The sequence below is a fragment of the Pogona vitticeps genome, chromosome 2 (assembly GCF_051106095.1).
Source record: "Pogona vitticeps strain Pit_001003342236 chromosome 2, PviZW2.1, whole genome shotgun sequence".
Taxonomy (NCBI): Eukaryota; Metazoa; Chordata; class Lepidosauria; order Squamata; family Agamidae; genus Pogona; species Pogona vitticeps.
The window spans coordinates 292069428-292089853 of record NC_135784.1 but is presented as its reverse complement, the minus strand read 5'-3'; the positions used below and the strand labels follow the sequence as shown (position 1 = coordinate 292089853).

The following is a 20426-nucleotide window of genomic DNA, read 5'->3' as shown; positions in this document are numbered from 1 at the left end:
TACCTGGACTTGCGAACTTGATCCGTATTGGAACAGCGTTTGTACGTCAAAAAGTTTGTAAGTCGAGGCAAACATTTCCATAGGAATGCATTGAAAACCATTTAATCCATTCAGGTTATTTTTCGTTGTATGTCAAGGCGCTGTTCTTAAGTCGAAGCATTAGTTCCCATGGAAACTAATGCAAAGCACGTTAATCCATATCTACCACTAGGGGGCAATTTTTTTTATTTTTTCTTCTTTTGACCTAAAGTGAACTTAGGTCAAAAAAGAGGCAGGAAATGTTTTTTCTTTTCTTTTTTGGTTTAAAAGTCAAGGCTCCATTCGCAAGACGAAGCAACTTTTTGTGAACGGAGCCATTCGTAACTCATATCATTTGCAAGTGGAGATGTTCGTAAGTCGAGGTACTACTGTATAATGTTCATGCAGTGCCAGGGCATAAAACAGGTCAGATGCCATAGCAGATCAAAAAAACGAAAAGTAAAAGTGACTGGGTACACATTACTCATGCCTTATCTTCAAAACCATAGTGTGTCAGAATACAGCCAAAGAATGCCAAAAGCTGGAATCTAGAGCCCATCATGACTAGGTCCTTAGACCATTAAGAATTCCACAATCATAGATACTCTGCTTAACCTAAGAAGTCATATTTCTCTGCAAGTGTATGTGTTTCTATTCTGCATAAAATAAGCAGCCTTTACATCAACTGGCTATACTCAATGTTAGATCTGTTTATCACAGAATCACTGAATTAAATGGAACTTAAATTAGTTATGACTACATTTGATTATCCTCATTCAAAATATTATCACATTCTAACTTACCTATTTTTATTATATTCAGATTTCTTTTTACAAGTTAACATACAGCTATTGTGATTTTTTCGAAAAATCTAATTTAAATAAAAGTTGATCAGTTTTTAAAAATTTCCCTGCAAAGTTCTTATTCAAAGCTGGAAGAATATCCGGCCATGCTTTTCCTATGTATGCTGTTAGCACACAGGCAGTAGGAAAGAAGACGTGGTGCAGCAAGGGAGGCTGGCATGGAAGAGGAATTCAATTCCCGACAGGCAGCACAGTTGATAGGGATGTGCCACAGAATGAAGAGAGTGGAGTAGATGTGAGGCCTATTTGTCCTCGGGGGAGGGGGGATATAAGATGCAAAGATTAGAGCAAAAGCAAAAGCAGCATTTCAAGGTTCCCTAAATGGCAACTGGATACAGCTGGACATTAGGTAGAGTCTGGCTTGGAATTTTAAATTCTTTGTGTACTTCCAGCAGTCTCTCTTCCTCCTCCTCCTGTTGGGGGGGGGCGTCTTATGCAGCCGGTCGACTTGTGCGCCGGCAAATACGGTAGTATAATCAAAAGCTGTAGTAATTTCAGTAGTTTAATCTGCCTCGGGTCCTTTTAAGAAAAGCGGGATATAAATATTTATAACAAATAAATAGCTGCAACCTCTCAAAATCATCTTCAGATCAGCCAGTTACAACATGAAACTTTTATTATTAATGTAAACGTGATGCTTATTCATTTTATACATATTTGTTGTTGCCACAGATTCTGTTTAAAGATTTGTTCTGAACCAAAGAACACAAGAGTAACACAAAAAAGTGTTCAGTCTGTAAGACAATGATGTGGGTTCAAATCCTTCCTGAGCTATAAATTTACTCCCTTTCTGGCTAATTCACTCCACAGGACTGGCTCACAGATAAAAACAGGATGTGTCATCGAAGTGCTGCCTTAAGTTTTTTGTAGGAAGGGCAGAAGACAAAAAACATATTTTGAAATATTTCATTTTTTTAAATGTCAACTCTAGAACTGTTGTCATGAGTGTTAATTAATAGAAGCTCAGTTAAGCAAAACATTTGTTTTTTAAATGGTCCACTGGAATTCAGAATAAAAATCAGTTAGCCTCAGGACGAAGATGTAGAAAAAATAGAAAAATAGCTTTGGCAGATATATGATATATACTAAGCACTGACGATTTATCCTCCATAATAAAATATTTTAAAACATGGAAGACCAAACTCTCAGTAAAGGAAGTGACAGCATTGTTTCCAAGATTGCTAAAGGTAGATCTTTTGCATTACAATGACTACATCAACAAGTATGACACTTGAGATAACTGTGTACAATTTTAGTTTTAAAAGCTCAAATCTGTCAACTAGAAATACTTTTTAAACAGCATTTCCTACAGCCATGCCACTTTAATTACCTGGTTATTATCTAGAACAGTGGTCCCCAACCTTGGGCCTCCAGATGTTCTTGGACTTCATCTACCAGAAATCCTGGCCAGTAGAGGTGGTGGTGAAGGCTTCTGGGAGTTGTAGTCCAAGAACATCTGGAGGCCCAAGGTTGGGGACCACTGATCTAGAAGGAAGTCTACCTGGGAACACCAGGTGTTACTGAACTCCAACTTTTTGATATGAAAGACTCCGGAGAGCTCCCGTCAATCAAACAAAACGCAGCCTAGATGGACGTATAATTCTGCATTCATATTGGGCAGTGCCCCATGTTTTTTTCAAGCACTAACCATTGCAACAACCATCTACACCCAAAATGCTATCTCAATAGTTACCAATCCACAAATCCTGTCTCCCTGTAATCCTTCCTGAGTTCTTTGATACATACAGTACATACACAGAACTGCAAATGGAAGTGCTGACTCTCTCCCTTTACCTGACATGAAACAAGGCTCCTTGTCTCTCCACTTGTCTATGATGCCCAAGACGACAGAGAACAGATGCTTTCCTACTCTGCGCTCATACAAACATGAGATGTACAAGAAGATACTGAAAGCAACTACATTTGTCATGGTTCCACATCTATGGAAGGCTGGCCACAGATACTTCTGATTTTTGTTCCCAGTGGGACATTTTGCAACATGAAACTATGGTTGTTTGTTTGGAATGTAGCAAACTCATTGTGTCAAGCAGCATAGAAGTTTTAAACTTTAAAAGACAGAGTCTAACAGTCTGCACTGACATAACAATTCTATACATTGTTAACCTATGCAGTCATTGTATATATTTACATTCATTTTTTTGGACAGGAGATGTAGCCAAGAATAACTGGCTGAAAAAACTTGTAGTTCTGTATCCCTGCAGGCAAGGGTGAGAGTAAAGACCTTCGGATAACCACTTGTGCATATGAAAGTGTAAAAAACCACTGAGCAAATCCTATTTATTTAATATCAATCAGCTGCTCTGAAAGTGAATATTAGGGCGGTTGTGCAGAAATCGTTGAAATGACTGCAGACACAGAGAAAGCAGTGCTCACTTTCAACTATCAAGCAGCAGACATCAAGGCTACTTAGTACTCAGTTACTTTTAGAAAATACATAGAGCAATTAACAAATTCATCACTTTCCCAGGAACATATACCTATAGAAATCTACTGAAGCAAATTTGAAAAAAAGAGAAAGAATGTCACATATTATACCCATTTGTAGTAACAGAAGCCCTAACACAACATGGGAACAAGCAGAGCCATAAAATCCCAGGGAAACAAGAAACATTTGATAAATGAGAACACAAAGATGACATACATTTGCCAATATAGAAAATTAAAGTAACTCTGAAACTAATCTTGGGGCAAAAGAATTTCCCTACAAACTACACAGCTTTAAAGACTTTCAAATAAAAGCTTAAAATACACATTTTTAATAAAGCAGAAAATAGACAGACATTGATTAGCATGGTTAAAAGCAGACTTTTAAATGTAGATTTGACAAGTACATGAGCTGAATGCAAGAAGAACTAGTGAACTAAATTATGCTTCCAAACACAAGCAAATCTCCTTCTGATTACAACCCTAAACAATAACTTGTTCTGTTCTCCATATTGCATTCCATCTTCCCAATACAACTGACTCCCAATTAAGATGTAACTTAAGCAAATTTCCTGTCATGTGGCCCCAAGCAACTTCAGTATGTTGAAACAGAGAACTTACAAGCATACAGTGATCAACATGGTACTGTACACTATGACTGTCATCTGCCCCCAACAAACAACAGAATATTATGCAGAAAGAATTAAGAATTGTATAAGATGCCTGGTCAACTTGGCATTTTGCTAACCTCTACATTACGTATTTTAATTAGTTACTTCTTAGTTGTCAATTTTTTCATTCCTTTTAAAGAAGGTTTTATTAACTATACTAAATATTCTGTTATTATTACAAATATCTAAAGTATTCAATGTACAAAGGATTTAGAAACCATAATATGCAGCACTCTTGATCCTATTAAACATGCCTGCTCAAGGCTGTACCTAAGTGCAAACTGTTAATGGAATAACAGATCATTGTTAAATTACCCTGGAACCCCACAGCTAAAGAAAGCACAGGCTGGCTTCTGCCCTTAACTAATTAAGGACCTTTATAAGGTTGCACCCTTTGCTTTCCTGTAGGAACTTTGGAGCAAGAAGAAGACTAGCCCATCTTTTGGCCAAAGAATGAGAATGCCCAGGAGTTTGCTTCTCAATTCCCTGGTATAAACACAGTCTGTTCCAACTTTCTGTTATATTGGTGTATCATTTTAGTCAATCAAAACACAGTAAACATATTTTCAAAATAATGTAAAAAGAAGCAGTAACTGTTACACTATATAGTATCTAATAATTGCTTTATATTTACACAGCACATGGCAGGACATTTTACTGTAGACTGGTACATTTTCAATTAAAACAGAGACTGCATATGACTATCTCTAAACTATGAAAAAAACTTCTACAGCAAAAAATATGAGTATCTAAAGCCCTTTCAAACAGGTCACTACGACAAGAATTGCAACAACTAGCTTGCCTTAAAAGACTACACCCAGTCATAAGAGAAGGTAGCTTGCTTATGGGGACAGAAAGGCATGAATTGAACTCTAGCTGTAAACAAGCTCAGGCAGTGTAGATTATTTCCAAGCAGACCACTGACAACACAGAATCAATCTGCAGGCAGGGCACAGAATGGAATGGGATGCCTTTGGACAGACTCACTGGAATTCAAATGTTGGTAGCTACATCTTATACACAAGCAATGAAACGCTCTAATGTTGTTAACAGCCCCATCTACAGCCAGCAGACTGTAAATAATCCACCTGCACCAGGGTAAGCTATACCAAACAAGTCTGAGGGTGTGCAGAGAAAAAAAAATACGTATCAACAGCCCACCAACCGCTTATTATTCCTATGCCACTCTCCCCTTCCTCCATGTATCAAAACTGCCTCAGGAAACAATTCAACATTAAGCTCCCCTCCCCTCCTGTGCCTCAGATGTCTCCTCTTCCTGTAATGCGACAGTAACACGACTCCAGTACTGACAGGGGAGACTTGGGGGCTCACTTGTCACCATGTAACCCAGGCTCTCCTCCCTCACATGTTCAACGTTCGTGTTTCAAAACAAATGGCAAATTACTTCCATGCACCAAAGGAAAATGTCCCCTCCCCTGCCGCCCGAGTGATCAAATGAGGAGGGAAAGAAATACTGTACAGAGAGAAGTACTGCTCTCTTTTTTAAAAAAAACAGCCAAATTACAGCTATTTTCTCCCCTCACTGCAGCTTTTCCTTCTTTTGCCTCTAACGGGGCAGAAGGGAACAACTCGTAGGCCAATCCTCGGCAAGTTGATCCCAGAAGATGCACGGAACGAAACGGGCCTTACTCCCAAGTAAAGGAGGAGCGGGTGATAGAGCCTCAGTTACTCAGAAGCAGGGGCCCGTTCCCCCAACAGGAGTTAGCCCCGATTAGACAGGCACAAATCTGCAGATATGACCAATCTGTCATCTTCCCATCCCCTACTACCACCGTTCCTTATTCCCCGTTTCTCAAGCGGTCGAGGAGCTGCTGACAGAAAGATGTATGTCGGCCTTTCCCTCCTTCTGACCCCTTTCCCCTAAATCAGGGGCGGATTCCCGCCAGACCTGCCCTCTCCCTCACCCCATGCCCGAGTCCCACTCACTCCCATTTGGGAAATAAACACTCTGGATATACGAGGGGAGGGAGAGAGGGGGGCCATTGCAGGGTGTGAGGGGAGGAGGCGCCCGCTCTGGGTCCCCCACTCCTCCTTTCTCTGCAGAGCCCTTCCGTTACCTCGGGTGAGGTCGAGGGGGACGTTCTCCTCGCCGCTGTCGTTTCGGCCTGTGTGGGGGAGCCGGGGGAACAGGAGAGAAAAGAAAATGAGAATGGGTTAGAGATGCGGGGGGGGGGGTTGGAGAGGAAAGATGTTTTTTGCTTGCCCAGGGGCCGTAGAGGAGGGAGGCCGAAAGGGAAGTGACCGGGGGAGGGCTGGGAAAGGTTAAGGGCGGACTCCATGCCATGCCGTTCCTTCCCTCCCTTCAAAGTCTCTTGGCAGAGCCCAGGTTCTCCTCACCTCGGATGCGGAGGTGCCTCAGCGAGCGGGCGCGGAGGCTCACCGCCATGTTGACGGCCCCGCACTCACAACACCGGAAACCTCGGCCGCTCTCGCGAGAGCTGGGGGGGGAAAGAGCCGCCCGGCTGGGTAGAGGCCGCCGCCGTTGCTGGCCGGGTTGCCCGCTCGCCTTTTTGCGAGGGCGCCGGAGACCGTTGGGGGCGCGCGCCTCCCCGCTCTTTCTCCCCACACACACGCACACACACCAGCGCCAGCTGGAAAACATAGACGCACACCCGCCTCAGCCGAGGAGGAACGGATGCTGAGGGAAAGGAGGGGCGGGCGGGCGAGGCCGCGGGTGGCCCCCCGGTGTGAGGCGGCGAATAAAAGGAGCGCTGGCCCGCCCTCCGTTTCTTGAGGCGGGAAGGGCCGGCTGATCGAACCTGAGGGCGGGATGGCCGGAAGGCGGCTCTGGGGTGGTTGGGATGAGGAAGGGTGGATGCAGCCGGCTCCCCTCCTGTGAGTGGGTTCAGCCGTCCTCACGTTACCTGCCCTGTTCTTGCCGTATAGAATTCACGTACAGGATATATACAGACGGGCAAAAGAAACGGCACATGCTTTTTTTGAAATGTAGGCATCGTGCTCTTTCTTGCTGCTTCGGGCCCAGAACGCCGTGCCAGATCTCCTTGCTTCCTAGACCTCGCAAAGAAGACGATCACGGAAACTCGTAGGTGCGGGCTGTTGTCCCGCTCTTAGGTTCATTCCCTTGCCACCTCTGCAGGATTCAGACGAAAGCCCTTCTTTCCTGGCCCCGTACACGCGTTTTGTGAGCCTTTTCGTCTGTTTGGACCTAAGAGATTTGCGGGATAATTGGTACAATTTTGAACTGAAGGCGGTTGGCATGATTTGTGAAAACGGCAGGACACATGTACTCCTATGTGTCTTTTCTGTAAATGCACATGTTCGTATGTGAGGCACTTAATGCATCAGTTTGCAGCCTGCGTGTGGTTTTTGATCATTTCCTCTGTAGTCACACCCATTATAATCAAAAGCCAAGTGTGTTTCCTTGTTTTACTGCATTGGGAAATAAAGCTTTTTGCTCGAATTCTTGTAAAGAAATTGTGGTAGATAGGGCTATGCAGTGATGGTGGCATTGCTGCATTCCTTTTTATTTTCTGTTGTTCAAAAAGATGAGCCCCACAACAGGCTTGAGGACCTAACCAGCAAGGGTGTCTAGCTAGGAAAGGTGGAAGGCAGTAGGAAAAGAGGAAGACCAAATATGAGATGCACTAGCTCTCTAAAGGAACTCACAGACGTGAGTCTATAAGAGCTGAGCAGGGCTGTGGAAGACAGGACATTTTGGAGGGTGCTCATTCATAGAATTGTCATAAGCCAGAGACAACTTGATGGCACATAGGTAAAGGTAAAGGTTCCCCTTGACAATTTTTGTCCAGTCATGTTCGACTCTAGGGGGCAGTGCTCATCCTCGTTTCCAAGCCATAGAGCCAGCGTTTGTCTGAAGACAATCTTCCGTGGTCAAATGGCCAGTGCGACTTAGACACGGAATGCTGTTACCTTCGCACCAAGGTAGTCCCTATTTATCTACTTGCATTTGCATGCTTTTGAACCGCTAGGTTGGCGGGAGCTGGGACAAGCGACGGGAGCTCACTCCGTCACGTGGATTCGATCTTACGACTGCTTGGTCTTCTGACCCTGCAGCACAGGCTTCTGCGGTTTAGCCCGCAGCGCCACCACGTCCCTTTTTTTCATGGCACATAACAACAACAAATTTGTGGCTATGAGCAATTGGATTTAGGCCATAGCCATTCACATATGTGGTGGGTGGGGAACCTGTAACCCTCCAGATGTTCGGTTTCAGCTGAAGGTGACATGGCAATAGTAAGGCATGATGAACGTTCTAGACCAAAAGCATTTGGAGGGCCATAGGTTCTCTTTTGATAAACAACAGTTATCCTGTGTTGAAAAGAAAAATAATTTAGGTTTTAAAGACTATGAAAATTGGGTACTATATATACTGTGCAAGTTGTTTTCTTTTTAAATAAAATTACCAAATTTAATTAACATCTTAGGCATCGAGGTTTTACGCTTCTGAGGGTGTGGTTTTACCCAGAAAAGTGACTGGTTTTTCTTTGAAAAAGTCACATGCTTCCTGTTTACACTGAGCATAATCTTCCCTTGACTACTAAAATAATGATGAAACATTTTTTATATATTCTCAAAGGCTTTCACCGCAGGGATCTGATGGGTGTTGTAGTTTTTGGGCTGTTTGGTCGTGTTCTGAAGGTTTTTCTTCCTAATGTTTCGCCAGTCTCTTTGGCCAGCATCTTCAGAGGACAGAAGTTAGAACTCTGTGTTCTGGTATAGTGTGTGGGACAGCTGAATATTTGTAGCCGTGGCAATCAGCTTTTTGTCCTTTTCAGGAGATGTGGGTGATTATGGTGATCATGTTGTTTTTTCTTATGGGTGTATTGTTGTGATTACTGCACACAAAAGACTAGCCAATGACACCCATCAATCACAGCGACAGATCATCCCCCCCCATCACAATTTAACATATGCTTGGTAACTTTAAAAAATAACAATATTAAGGGGAATGCCCATTTCCTTGTGATGTCACAAACCAATCAATGCAATATAATGACAGCTTCTAGCTCAGGCAGGACCCTGTGGGGGGGGGGGAAATCATTTATTCCACTCTGTATAGATTTAGTGTCCCAAATCCTCTTGGTAGTTTATGCTTGCATAAAGAAAATCATATAAGTTGCAATGGCAAATTGATGCTCATTAATGAGGTGCTGGATGCACTCCTGGATTCACATCCAATCAAAATTGACTAGGCACTCAGGAACATGATTAGCATTGCATTAATTAGCAACAATTAGCTTCTTGATTTCTCTTATGCAAGCGTAAATCACCAATATGATTTTGGCCATTGAGATGAGACCATGTTGGCTGGGAAATTCTGGTTTTTGTCAGAAAGGTAATGTGTCCAAAGACACATGCATTGTGAGATAAGTGTGCAGAGTCACTTCTGTGGGAATTAAAGCACTCTAGAACTTCATACAAGAAGCCCCTAAATAATGAAAAGATTTACTATAGTTGGTTGATTATTTATCTCATCCTCTTCACTAGTTTATAATGTTTATGACTTTACCACCAGCCACTTCTAAAAGATCAACTGGGGAAAAACACTCTTCACTACAGGAATGTTTTTCTCCTACACACAAGAGGCTGGAGGTATAACTGATAGATTAACTAATCAGACAAAGCTTGTATGATTAATCAGCTACCAAGTTAGTTTTCTAATTAAGTGGCAATTGCAATTTTCTTACATTCACAAAATCTATCTCTGGTTAGTAACATTCATCAAACTTTGAAAATAACATGGCACATTGTCACTGGTGCAATCTATAGAAAAACTTGTGCAAAGAATTTACAAGAATTTATAAAATTAATTTATGCCTTGATTTTAATTCCAAAACATTCAGACTTGTAACTGGGCAAAAAGGGCATTTCTTTCCAGTTTCGTTTATACAGTATTTTGTACCTGGATCTTATCTAACACAATAGATTACCCTGTTTCCCTGAAAATAAGCCCTAACCTGAAAATAAGCCCTAGTATGATTTTTCAGGATGCTCATAATATAAGCCCTACTCCATAAATAAGCCCCAAGTAAGTGAAACCCTGCCCTCCACCATTGTGCAACAACCAGAAGAATAAATGTAGATTGCTTTACATGAAATAAATAAAACATGCTCTGAAAATAAGCCCTAATGCATTTTTGGAGAAAAACCTAATATAAGACCCTGTCTTATTTTCGGGGAAAACACGGTAATTATAATCAGGGAAAGGAAAGTGTGTTGCTTATATGGTATACTGCCCCATAGTGCTTAAAGCACTCAGTTTACAATTCAACTAATAAGACTAGATATTGTACCCCACCCCCAACGCAAGCTGGCTACTCATTTTACCAACCTCAGAAGGATGGAAGGCTCAGTCAACCTTGAGCCAGCTACCTGAGCTGTTTGAGATTGAACTCAGGTCGTGAACAGAGCCTTGACTGCAGTACTGCAGTTTAACCACTGTACCAGGTGGCTCTTCTCTGATGTTTCTGATTCCAGGCCCTTTGCTGATCTTTCACAAGGAATTAAACATCCATCTTAAAAAGTAGAATATCTGATATGTCTGATTTTACAGTGGAAATTATGTATGTGCAAAGTAACTTTTCAGAGCTCAGAAGAGTTGCTTTTTTAAATTACAGCTCTGAAGATACCTTAGCCAGCATGGTCACTGTGGAATTTTAAAAACTTTAGACCTAAAAAGTAAATCTTACCCTGTTTCCCTGAAAATAAGCCTTAACCTGAAAATAAGCCCTAGTATGATTTTTTTCAGGATGCTTGTAATATAAGCCCTACCCCCAAAATAAGCCCCAGTTAAGTGAAATCCCACCTTCCACCATTGTGCAGCAACAAGATGACATGACTGTATTTGAATACATGTAGATTGTTGTATATGAAAAAATAAAACATCTCCTGAAAATAAGCCCTAATGCATTTTTGGAGCAAAAATTAATATAAGACCCTGTCTTATTTTCCAGGAAACACGGTAGAAGCTCTGGGATTTTTAATATGCTGCTACATGTGGAATCAATATATTAATGACTGGACTTGTCACACAGATCTCTTTAATTTGGAATTTGCATTATATGGTTTTTCTAAACAGTTTGAACCAATTACATGATTTTCTTTTTAAAAATGAGAAAATAACTTCATTCCAAGACCAATAATGAGCCCATTTTGGATCCCATCACATTCGCAATGACATTACACACCAGAACAGAAAGGAATGTCCACTATCACAAACAAGTAAGGAGAAAGAGAGGAGAGATGTGGTGATTCCGCCTTGTATGTATTTTGTATATAAGTGTATATTGGTATGCATAGTGAGTGACTGGCAGTGGTAAGTTGGATGTGTGCCAGGAGAGTCTGTTAAAACCAGTTCGGAGGGAGAATGGAATGTGTGTGAATAGCACCATGCTGATTGGTATACTGCCTGGCTGTAGAGATGCTGCAGTTTTAGAAAATATATAAAGTATTTAATGTTTCCTGGATCATCAGAGTTAAGGACAAAATCTACACTGAAGAAAAACATGAGATTAACAAATCATACATAGCAAGATGCCAGTATAATTCAAATGTCCAGGACTCTAACACTAGAATCTTGGAATACAGCAAAACAAAACAAAACCAGTGGTGGAAGGCTTAAATTATATAATAAGTCCCCAGTGGGTACTAACCAATGACCCCTGCCCTTTTCTTTTGAAAAACCTTATATATATGAAAAACCAGTATATATATAGAGAGAGACAGAGAGAGAGACAAAGAGAGAGAGAGAGACAGAGAGAGAGAGGATATCCAAATCCTCCATCACCCAATCATATCTCCTTCTCTTCTCCAAACTAGGCTTTCATGCTGGTGTCCAAGCTTATATATATATATAAGCTTGGACACCAGCATGAAAGCCTAGTTTGGAGAAGAGAAGGAGATATGATTATATATATGATTATATATATGATTATATATATATATAAGCTTGGACACCAGCATGAAAGCCTAGTTTGGAGAAGAGAAGGAGATATGATTGGGTGATGGAGGATTTGGATATATGTTTGTGTCTCTGAATTGATGTGTTCAGGGGTACACATGTAGAAGAGAAGAGGTACTGAATATAGTAGTGATCCAAGTAAAATGGTATGTTTGTGATTGATGAGTGCCCAAGAAAGAGAGGCTCTTCTGTGTTTGCAATGCACTTTTATTGATGAACTGCTGTATAGCTCAGTGATTTAGGTGTCAGGCTGCTGAGACAGAGATTGGGAGTTTGATTCCTCACTGTGCCTCCTTGACAGGGGCTGGACTTGATGATCCAGCACTGCAATTCTAAGATTATGATGACGATTGAGATATATGGTCTTGTTTATGATTGCAGTGATCTTATTTAGTGAAATACATTGATGGAATACTGTAAATAAACCATAGAGCCGATTAGGGAAAACTGTTTATTTGCCTTTCTATTAAATGGATGAGCTCTTACAATGGTAGCTGGACTCAAACAGTATTTGTACATTTGTGTGTTCTGCTCTACCTGCTTTATACTCAGATTGTTGGTCAAATTGTCTTTTTAACCTCATGATGGACTTTTTAGGAAATTGGTGTTTTGTGATTGGTTACATCCACCATAACTGATTTGTTGTTGTTACTGATTATTCTTATATCTCCCCTAAATGTCTACTGATTCCAAAAGGCTGGAGACCCGTGCACGACATTTCAGGATTATTCAGTTTAAACAAACACACACAATTATATGAAGTTTCTTCTTAAGCAATTATTAAGTTATAGATTTAACAAGCATAGTCCATGATGTGTACAAAGGTAACATATCCTGTCTCATAGAGTCTAGCTAAGAGCATCCACGTGTGTATTCTTGAGGTGAGGGAATGCAAACTGATATATAGTGTGTGTGGTGGTGCGTACCTTCCTAGTCAAATATTTGGCAACATGGTTCATCAGCAGGTTAGGTGAGACAAGTGGGGCCTAATTTAATTCTTCCTCCCAGAATATTGCTAGTAACTGTACAGAATATATGTGTATATATGTACACCAGTGTACCATTACAGCCTGTGCTGTGCTTTTCATATGTGTTACATAAACTTTAACAATCACTCTCACCATAAGTAGCATAGTATTTATCTGTTGAATAAGCAGCAGAGGACACATTGCCCAATTTCTACAAGGTGGTAGAAATACAGCATGATTTGATGTGAGGCTAATCTGTTATGAGGGGAGATTGAAATGTGGTAAAACAGTTTCACTGCCTGCTGAACAACTGAAATAAATAGTTAAATCAGTAGAAGAGTTTAGACTTCTTGGGATACATCTGAAGTTTTTAACAGAGCAAATGGTTCAATATTTTTCCAACCAAAATATGTTCAGATCAAAATTAAAAAAAAAATAGTAGGTCTGTGTTTTCTTACAGAGAGGAATATTTACATGCCTTCCAATTGTCTGTTAATCAGAAACAATTCTATTTTCTACTACCTACCTGCCCTAAAAAAATCTGTCTTCCTTTTGTTACTGTTTTCCTTTTTTGAAACAAAGGTTTCTTTTAAAATGTTTATTAATTTGAATATATACAAAGTAGAATTCATCAGGTTTCAACACAGATCCCTAGAAGGTAAAGAATGTGAAAATTATATAGGTATGTATAGGAGGACGATGAATATGTGAATGAATGCATCATAATACCCCTTCATAATGCATATTAGGAAAATCCAGCCCCCGCTCTACATTTCCCAGCCATGATTTATTTAGTAACATGTATACATTTACTGTATATAAAAATAAGTGCAAGGTGTTTGAACAGTAAGTGCAACAAGGTCCTTTATGAGATGACACACTGTTACATTATTTTAAACAACAAAACAGTTATAGTCAGTTTGCTAAGGTAACATTGCTCTGGAAACTAATGCTAAGATCTATGGATAGAGAGGAAATGTAATGGGGCCGGGGCACTTCATGTAGTGATTCTTGATGTGAGAACAGCAGTGTTACAAGTACACATCTCAGTGTCCCTAATTTTACCTGTGAACTATTGAAGAATATATGCTGGGGAGAGATAATTAGCAAAAGGGGAATGGGTAATTATCTCAGTGATCTAAAAGCACTTTGCATAGTACTGAGGGGAGATAGTTTAGAAGTCTGTATCGTGGCCCCAAACAAAGTTGAAGCTAACTCAGAAATGTTTTGCTTCCACTGTGAACACTACTTCACAGTCCAGAAACTGGTGGAATAGCTTAATCTAATTTTTGTGTCCATACAACAGCAAGAAGCATGAGTGAGAGACTTTCTGTCCTGCATCATCAGCGAGTTGGAAATCCAGAGAAGATGTTCACGCTGGGAAGAGGTCTGCAACTAATCATTGTCGTATATGCAGCCTAGATGAGGGGGAAAATGGAAAACAATTTTGTATGAAATGTCTGCTTTTACAATTAAAAACAAAGCAAAAGAAAATATTTCAGTTGATTTGATCTCCTGTTATTACAATTTTGACATGTGTAACATACCATCAGCAATGTCATCATAGATTTCATCGTCTCTGTAAATAAAGAAGGGAAAATCGATCTGATTTAGTTGCTTTCTTTCAGCTATAATAGAAATGCAGTAGTTCTGCCTCCCAGGCCATTAGTCCATCAAACTCGGTACAATATACTTGCACTGACTGGCAATGGCTCTAGAGGTTTCCAGAGAAACATCTTTCCCCACCCTACAAATAGATGCCAGATGACCTTCTGCACACAAAGCGTATGCTCCTTGACAGTATTATGAGTTTTCAAAAAGTATTATGAGTAGTTTCCAGATTTGATAATATGTTATTCAGAATTCTCCTGTCCATATTCACTTGAAATTAAATCCTACAACAACTCAGGTCATACACAATCTAAGTATTTGAAAAGATGTTTCTGAGGATAAAACATGGGGAGGGAGCTACAGGACAAAAGCTGCAAGGAAGTAGATGAGGGGCAAACATTCTTGAAATGATTGGGAAGATGGTAAAGTGATACATTGGAATAGAGGTGGTGCAATATGTCCCATTGTCTAAGGTAGGAAAACACACCACTTTTTTCTTTTCCATCTGCCACCAGTTCCTCCCAGTTTACCACCAGTTTCTCTAAGCAGAACATTTCTAGATACAGATATTGGGGATGAGGGCCGTTGAGATCATCTTTTATATTTCGTTGAATAAAGAGGAAAGTTATTATAGAAATGATTATTGTTGTAAAAATACATCAGGAAAAAATTATTTAGACTGAAAAATGTTTTTGTCCCTGAGAATTTTTTAAAGCAACTATTTACTAAAAATTTAAGTTTAACCATGGGATGAATTCAGCTTGTTAGACCTCATCTGGCCTACATGTAATTTGTAATAATTATGTTGTAGTAATTATGAGCTTACAGCTATGAATTAGAAGCAGTTATGCAGGATGTTCATGGTAAGGTGAAAGGAGAAACTTATAGTTTCGCCATTCAGAATAAAATAAGATAAAACCTAGACCTGAGGCTCCCTAGACCTGGATTCTGAGTGTGCAAGTGAGCTGAAGGCCAGCATGGAGGCACCCTTACGGCCAGCCTATTATTAGATAAAAAACAAGAAGCAGTCATTTACTTAAACAAAGGGAAAGTGATATAGGAGAAAATGACTCAAGGGCAATAATCTACAAATGCTCACTCACAGAAACAAAGAAAACCCAAAATACCCAAACCTGCCTATGTGCCTGTTGGCCCTTCCATCCACTCGTTACTTCAAATACAGTACTACAGTTGCTGCACTTCTACTAAGGCTCTTTCTTGAAGCCCCACCCAGCTGAAATGGGGCAGGTAAGTAGCTTCCAGCTGAGCCACAGCTGTTAGACCACAGCTCTGTCAGCTTCACTCTCCCATACCTCCACACCTGCTCAAGTTACTGCTTTGCAAACCCCATTCCTTAAGGGGATGGATCAGTCCCCTTGTTTCACCTTATCCATTCTCTGACTGGCTAAGGAAAAAAAATAACCATTTCCCCACTAGGTTTTGACAATTTTGTCTCTCACAGTAAGCTCCAAGATGAAAATATTTCACTTACTCGTCTGCTATGCAGCTTCTTCGGACATACCCATCTGCAAAATTAAATTATATGCGTGTGGTTATTTTCAGCTTGAGATGGCATTTCTCTTCCTAGCTAAGGGAAACCATGAGGCAGGGAGAGGAGAGTTATGATATTGAAGTGCCATGTGTTATACTTGTTTCATGCTGACCCTTTGAGTTGTTTTAGAGCAGAGACTGTGCTATCTTGAAAGCACAGGCATCTGTGGGGCATATAAATATTGGACCATCTGTGGAATAAAAACCAGGCCTTCAAAATCTGACAAGGTAGGCTTCAGCAGTACATGGACCGAGAACTAGAGTGGTCTTAACCGACTAGATAGGCGGGATATAAAATAAATAAATAAATAAATAAATAAATAAATAAATAAATAAATAAATAAATAAATAAATAAATAAATAAATAAATAAATAAATAAATAAATAAATAGAAGTACATTGCTACCATGCGCTGGATTATGGAGAAAGCCAGAGAGTTCCAGAAAAACATCTGCTTCATTGACTACACAAAAGCCTTTGACTGTGTGGACCACAACAAACTATGGCAAGTTCTTAAAGAAATGGGAGTGCCTGACCACCTTTATCTGTCTCCTGAGAAATCTGTATGTGGGACAGGAAGCAACAGAACTGGATATGGAACACTGATTGGTTCAAAATTGGGACAGGAGTACGACAAGGCTGTATATTGTCTCCCTGCTTATTTAACTTATATGCAGAATATATTTATTTATTTATTTATTTTATTTATTTTATTTATATGCTGCCCACTCTACCCAAAGGTCTCTGGGCGGCTCACAACAACCAATATATAATGCGAAAGGCAGGACTGGATAAATCCCAAACTGGAATTAAGACTGCCGGAAGAAACATCAACAACCTCTGATATGTAGATGATACCACTCTGATGGCAGATAGTGAGGAGGAATTAAAGAACCTCTTAATGAGGGTCAAAGAGGAGAGTGCAAAAATGGTCTGAAGCTCAACATAAAAAAACCCTAAGATCATGGCCACTGGTCCCATCACCTCCTGGCAAATAGAAGGGGAAGATATGGAGGCAGTGACAAATTTTACTTTCTTGGGTTCCATGATCACTGCAGATGGTGACAGCAGCCACAGATTTAAAAGACACCTGCTTATTGGGAGGAAAGCTATGACAAACCTAGACAGCATCTTAAAAAACACTGACATCATCTTGCCGACAAAGGTCCACATAGTCAAAGCTATGGTATTTCCAGTAGTGATGTATGGAAGTGAGAATTGATGCTTTTGAATTGTGGTGCTGGAGGAGACTCTTGAGAGTCCCTTGGATTGCAAGGAGAACAAACCTATCCATTCTGAAGGAAATCAACCCTGAGTGCTCACTGGAAGAACAGATCCTGAAGCTGAGGCTCCAGTACTTTGGCCATCTCATGAGAAGAGAAGATTTCCTGGAAAAGACCCTGATGTTGGGAAAGTGTGAAGGCAAGAGGAGAAGGGGACGACCGAGGACGAGATGGTTGGACAGTGTAATTGAAGTCACCACCATGAATTTGACCCAACTCCGGGAGGCAGTGGAAGAGAGAAGGGCCTGGCATGCTCTGGTCCATGGGGTCACAAAGAGACGGACATAAATTAACGACTAAACAACAACAAAATGTAAGTGTTCAGTGGACTGACTTTAAGCATGACAAAGAAACGGACCACACAGGCATTTAGCCTACTGTTTGGTCTTCTGCAGGGAAGGCCTGGTTTGTTCCTAAAAGAGTGATCAGATGATGTCTTCGTTGGAGTGAACCAACCTGCCTGTCAAGTGGTCCTATACACTTCTTTCTGGCCACTGTTTTTTTTGGTGCAGCTAGGATTGCTGTGTTTTGGTCAGTATCCAGCATGTATGATTGCTGGAAACAAATCAAAGCAAGCCTTTCTCCTTTAATTTGTCCATATTGTGAAGTGAAACACAATATCACAACACTGACAAATTAAACACTTCCTTGGCTCCATGGAGGGGCCAGGAATTTTTTTAAAAACTCTGTATTAGAGTAGTGAATATGCATGTGACACTTTAAAAACAGCGTTATATATGTATATTACATTAGATATGTATATTACCTTTTGTTCATCTTTTTGCTATTTTTTTAATAAAGTAATTTGAATTCTGTGCTGCTCTGTTCTTTAGTACTTCCTGGCCACAAACACTGATAGATATATAGATATACAGAAGTGTAAGTAGTGAGACAATGGATGTCCTCCTTTAGCGATAAAGTGAGGATCATGTATTTCACCAGCTCTATGTTAGTACAAAATAAAATGTGGTTTCCACATTCTTGGTCTGGAAAGGATCTTTGAAACATCCCACAGCCCATTTTCTCCAGAACATGACATCTGACTTTTAAAAAGACTACGTTTGGTTATCATTTTGTAACCTTTGGAACTCAGTTTCCCATCTGGAAAATAATAATGAAAAGCACTTTCCTTCCTTGCAGTTGCATTTAAAAACTGCAAGGCAAACATTCTGAACCTGATAGTACAACTCCCTTGGTGGCTCTTTGAAACCTGAGTTCCTGTCATTCATTTCGAGACAGGAAGACTTCCTCTTAAACAAGGGACAATACCACAACTTTACTACACCTCCCTTGGGGAAATGAGCTCACATCTAGTGTATTCTAATCCCCTTTCCTGTCTTGCATAAAGATAATCTTTGACATTAGCAAAGCTTTTAGAGCAAATTATTGATTTTCAGTGGTAAGATCTTTAAATGAATCACATCAGTCTGTAGAGATGAAGCTTTTCTTGGGAGTAAGTAGACAGATTTGCTAAAGCCAGGGTACCTTCTAGGAAGAAAAAGCTACCCACGAATCTGTGTGTAATTTGGAATTTTCATGAGCAATGCCTTCCATCCACAGTGCACTGCATTGAGATGGTCTTGGAATTCAAAGATTTTCATGCAGGCCATTATTGAACAAAGATGTCGTAGTTGTATTTGGGTTGGACAGCTATATTCCTGATTGTAGTCTTCTGGACAGACATTAATAATTGCAACAATCCAACAAGAAAGCTCTCACAAGTATAAACCCTTGTCTGTCCAAATACCCAAATGCATAATCAGATACAGTACACCTTACTATCCCCACTGGAATGCTCCTCTGAGCCCTAGTAAATTGGCTGGTTGTATTTTGGATACAAACTGGGGAGCACCTACACAAAGTCTGAACAAGTCTTTCTCTGTGTCTTTTTAAAACTATAACTCCCAGATAAGAACATTTTAAGCTCCAAATTCTCCTGTCTGGGGAGGCCCTAATTCTAAGTCCCATTGATTTCAGTAGATGTGCTTGTGGTATGGTGGTTAAACTGCAGCACTGCAGTAAAGCTTGTGCTCAAGACCTGAGTTTGATCCCAGTTGGCTCAGGTAGTTGGCTCAAGGTTCACTCAGCCTTCTGTCCTTCAGAAGGTTGGTACATTGAATACGCAGCTTGCCAGGGGGAGGAAAATGTGTACCTTGCATAAATAAATGTAAACCACCTGGGGAGTGCTTTAAGAGCGATGAGGTGATATGTAAGCAGCACACTTTGCTTTGCTGCAATTGGGACTAATCCTTTTACCTCCTTGTTAACCTGTATAGATAATACTGTACCAAAATAAGCAAATGGTTGTTCAGAATGGGGAAAATGGATCAAATAAGGCAGTGAACCTTCCCCACCATCCCAGCAATGGAGTCCTGGTACACAGAGTGTAGTTTTGAAGATACAGAAAACTGAACTTGGACTCTGTATATACCCTTAGAGTTCTGCCCATGACAACAGAGATCTGATATGGCAACAATGGGCTTTTGATTGGAGTGTTTAAGTTGTCAAACACTGAATATGGCAACTTGCTAGCCAAAGCAAATGTATATCAGGAGGTCTAGAAATCAAAGTAACCAAGATGCAAAAGGGAACAGGGATCTTTATACCATAAATGTGGAGACACCACTGAAAAACCTCTGTCATGCTCATGCCTTTTGTCTCTTATACTTGGTGGTCGACACCTCCTTTCCTAGAATAAACGTGTAAGACTTCTCCAGCTGCTCTTGATGCTGTAGCATGTTTGTGCAGGCATGGGAGGTTATTTAACTCAATCGTTCCTAACATTTGGCTTTCCAGATGTTTCAGACCATGACTCTCAGAAACCAAACCATTATGGCCAACAATAAGAGATTCTGGGAATTGAACTCAAAAATATTTGTAGACATAAATGTGAAGAACCAGTGCTTCAAGTATAATTATAATCATACTTAGAACCACAGAGTTGGAAGGGATCTTACGGATCATCGAGTCCAACCCCTGCCAAAGAGGCACAGTAGGGAATCGAATCCCAACCTCTGGCTCCACTGCCAGATGCCTAAACTACTTAGTATAAC

At 40.4% G+C, this 20426-nt stretch overlaps 2 protein-coding genes and 1 long non-coding RNA gene across 9 annotated transcripts in view; 1 reads left to right on the top strand and 2 right to left on the bottom strand.

Moving 5' to 3' along the window:
* Positions 1 to 6485, bottom strand: part of RICTOR (RPTOR independent companion of MTOR complex 2) — a 103955-nt gene extending 97470 nt beyond the window's left edge. For 4 of the 5 annotated variants that reach the window (XM_072992817.2, XM_020795646.3, XM_078384469.1 and 1 more), the window contains exons 1-2: positions 6356 to 6484; positions 6076 to 6123 (exon numbers count right to left, since the gene is read on the bottom strand). In XM_072992817.2, coding sequence (XP_072848918.2) covers positions 6076 to 6123; positions 6356 to 6404 — 97 coding nt within the window. In that variant the 5' untranslated portion in view covers positions 6405 to 6484. Of the gene's footprint in view, positions 1 to 6075; positions 6124 to 6355 lie in introns of all 5 variants that reach the window. The other variant, XM_072992815.2, reaches the window with a different exon arrangement.
* A 453-nt stretch (positions 6486 to 6938) lies between these two features.
* LOC140704991 (uncharacterized) lies at positions 6939 to 14422 on the top strand. The gene is made up of 2 exons (XR_012084552.2): positions 6939 to 7065; positions 14235 to 14422. It is a non-coding gene; the product is annotated as an uncharacterized LOC140704991 (long non-coding RNA).
* Positions 12398 to 20426, bottom strand: part of FYB1 (FYN binding protein 1) — a 65310-nt gene continuing 57281 nt past the window's right edge. For 2 of the 3 annotated variants that reach the window (XM_020795690.3, XM_078384470.1), the window contains exons 17-19: positions 16032 to 16065; positions 14476 to 14507; positions 12398 to 14346 (exon numbers count right to left, since the gene is read on the bottom strand). In XM_020795690.3, the coding sequence (XP_020651349.3) occupies positions 14324 to 14346; positions 14476 to 14507; positions 16032 to 16065 (89 nt within the window). In that variant the 3' untranslated portion in view covers positions 12398 to 14323. The remainder of the gene's footprint in view (positions 14347 to 14475; positions 14508 to 16031; positions 16066 to 20426) is intronic. The other variant, XM_020795692.3, reaches the window with a different exon arrangement.